At 37.9% G+C, this 3,209-nt stretch overlaps 1 protein-coding gene across 1 annotated transcript in view; it reads left to right on the top strand.

Moving 5' to 3' along the window:
- Positions 1-3,209, top strand: part of Atr (ATR serine/threonine kinase) — a 133,903-nt gene that overhangs the window by 26,789 nt on the left and 103,905 nt on the right. Inside the window, exons 18-19 of the mRNA XM_008856344.3 lie at positions 1-60; positions 1,995-2,125. Of these exons, the coding sequence (XP_008854566.1) occupies positions 1-60; positions 1,995-2,125 (191 nt within the window). The remainder of the gene's footprint in view (positions 61-1,994; positions 2,126-3,209) is intronic.

Below are 3,209 nucleotides of genomic sequence, written 5' to 3' on the forward strand. Positions count from 1 at the left end.
CTGGCCTTCTTTAATATGCAGTTACTGAGCTCCAGTGTTGGCATCGAAGACAAGAAAATGGTAAGAATGTTTAAATTCCAAAGTTCTAGAATAAAATTCATATAGAATATGCAGGAAATATGTTTCTGCTTCTAGCTGCAAACATTGAAACATAAAAAGTAATCAAATAAGCTGGACATGGTTCCAGCATGTGAGAGACTGAAGTAGGAGATTAGCTGAGCATTTGTGGCCAGACTGGGTTACATAATGAGTTTTAGGCCAGCCTAAGCTAAGAGTAAAATTGTGTCAATAAAGAAGAGATCAGGGGATGGAGAGATGGCCCAGCGGTTAAGAGGACTGACTGCTCTTGCGGAAGACCCGGGTTCAATTCCCAGCACCCACATGGCAGCTATGAACCGTCCTTAACTCCAGGTCCAGGGGAATCCGAAGCCCTCTTCTGACCTCCGCAGCATTGCATGACATGGGTGCACTCACATACATTCAGGCAATACATTTAAACACATAAAAATAATTTTAAAAAAAAGATCAAACATTTAACATCTATTATTAATTAACTTTTTCGTTTTTAAAAGACATTTTAAAAATAGGAATTGTACCACTTGTAGTTCTTTTGTTTTGAGAAATAGAAACCCCAACCCAGACTAGCTTAAAGAATTTGTTAGATCTGTAACTAAATGTGTAAAGACAATACAACTTAAGCTACAACTTGATTCTGGATTCAGAGAACATTTTCAGAATCAGTCTCTTGGGTTGGATTCACCCCAGGTTGGCTTTATACTTTTGTTGTTTTTTGGGTTTTGAAATAGGGTCTTGTTCTGTAGCACAGAGTACCTTGCGTTTACAGTAGTCCTCCTGCCTCAGCCTCCTGAGTGCTGGGATTGATTATGATAGAGAGCCACCATGCCTAGCGAGCTCTATGCTTAATCATCAGTTAATAACCTCTGTGGTTTTTAAAATCACAACATCTAGCCCGATGGAAGACAGACCAGTAGTCGCTGATACCTAATGTCAGTTATGAAATTGAATTTAATTGGTTCAACTGGGTCTGATGTATTTGTGAGGTTAGTGTGTGTGTGTGTGTGTGTGTATTAGCATGCATGTGCCACAATGTGCTTGTGAATGTCAGAACGTATGGGTAGGTTCTATTCTTCACCATGTGGGTTGCACGGATTGAACTCAGGTCATCAGGCTTGGTAGCAAGCACCTTTACCTGCTGAGCCATCTTGCTGGTCTAATGGCAACTTATTTCAATCTTCACTCCCTTTGTAACTTTAAGGATCCAAGTAAGACATATGCAGCAACATTAAATTCTAATAGCCAGTGTCTGTTGTTTAAATATTAACTAGTAAGTTTAATTCTTTCAGCAACTTGTTTTCCTTCTACATGGCTTCCCAAATGGCTATCCCAAATGAGAGAATGACTTTAAGTCTAAGGAGAGTGGAATTTATATTACAGCTGTAAAGAGATTAGCCAGAGACTCTCTTTACCCTTCCTTGGAACCTAGAACTATCGATGCAGTTCTCATTGTGTCACATTCTGAGTATGTCTACCGCTTGTTGTACTAAATTTGAATTTAGCGTCATTAAGACGAAACTTCCCTTAATTCTTGAGCATTGTGAGGCATTCCGCGTAATTTTTTTTACAAATAATTTATGTATATTTATACCTGAATTTATGTTAGTGGTGTAGAATAGATATGAAGGGAATAAAATAATATGTAACATATCTGTAGTAAATGTGAAGATTTACTGATCTAAAGGACCATTGGACTAGCAGGATACCTTCAAGGGCAACAAAAATAAGAACTTGTATTTATCTCATAATTGATTCTCATGTAACTTGTCAAAATGAACTGGCCAATCTTTTTCAGACCTTTTATGTTCTATGAATAGATGAGGCCCTGACATTTATGTAGAGAGTGCTTGTTTCTGCCACTTACCTGCTTCTGGCAGCTTGTGTATAAGTTTTATTTTTAACCACTACTTTCTTTATAGGCCTTGAATAGTTTGATGTCTTTGATGGGATTGATGGGACCTAAGCATGTAAGTTCTGTGAGGGTGAAAATGATGACCACGCTGAGAACTGGCCTTAGATTCAAGGATGATTTTCCTGAGTTATGTTGCAGGTAAATGACTGTTTCAGTTGCTCTGTTTTTTTATATTTCTCAATAGCACTAACTTGAGTTCTTCCCTCTATGAGAGAAAAAGGGCTTAAAACTGTAAATAACTGGTAGAAAGATTATTTTCATTGAAAAGAGAATGTATTTACTTCTTTAAAAAAAACCATTTACTGGAGTTGGAAAGATGGCTCAGTGGTTAAGAACACCTGCTGTTCTTGCAGAAGACCCGGGTTTGAATCCCAGCACCCACATGGCAGCTAACAACTGTCCATAACTCCAGTTCCAGGGGATCTGACAGCCTCTTCTGTCCTCTGCAGGCAATGCATGACATGGGCGCACTTACATACATGCAGGTAATACACACATACACGTAAAACAAAAATAATTAATAAAGCTGGGCATGGTGGTGCACCTTTAATCCCAGCAGAGGCAGGTTGATCTCTGTGAGTTCAAGGCCAGCCTGTTCTACATAGTGAATTCCAGGACAGCTGGGACTACAGGGAGACCTGGTCTCAAAAAGACCAAAAAAAGAAAAAACCTTAATAAAACATTTTTTAAAAAATCATTTACTATGGAAACCTAACAGGAAATAAAAATTATTAATGGACACCACTACCACTACCACCTTGCCCCATATCCTTACCACAGATGTATTTATTGGAAGTGCATTTAAAATAATAACCACTATAAACTGCTGTACATATTCATATTTCCTCCTTTTATCTCATAGATATTTTTCCCCAAAGATGTTGTTTGTTTGTATAAGACTCTAAAATAAAATTCATATATCACATGTGATTGTTGGCCTCTAAAGTATCTCTTTTTCCTTTTTTTAAATATATTTTATTTAGTATTTTTATTTTATGTGTATAAGTGTATTGCTTGCATGTATATGAGTGCACCCGTAGGTCCTCTGCAAGAGCAGTCAGTGCTCTTAACCACTGAGCCATCTCTCCAGCCCTAAAGTATCTCTTATAAATTAACTGAGCCTTTAAATTCTCTCCCCACATTTATTGTTTTTCTTAAAATTCTATTTTGGAGCAGGGCGTGGTGGCACACACCTTTAATCCCAGCACTTGGGAGGCAGAGG

This window comes from Nannospalax galili, unplaced genomic scaffold (genome assembly GCF_000622305.1).
Source record: "Nannospalax galili isolate Female #2095 unplaced genomic scaffold, S.galili_v1.0 scaffold708, whole genome shotgun sequence".
Lineage (NCBI taxonomy): Eukaryota > Metazoa > Chordata > Mammalia > Rodentia > Spalacidae > Nannospalax > Nannospalax galili.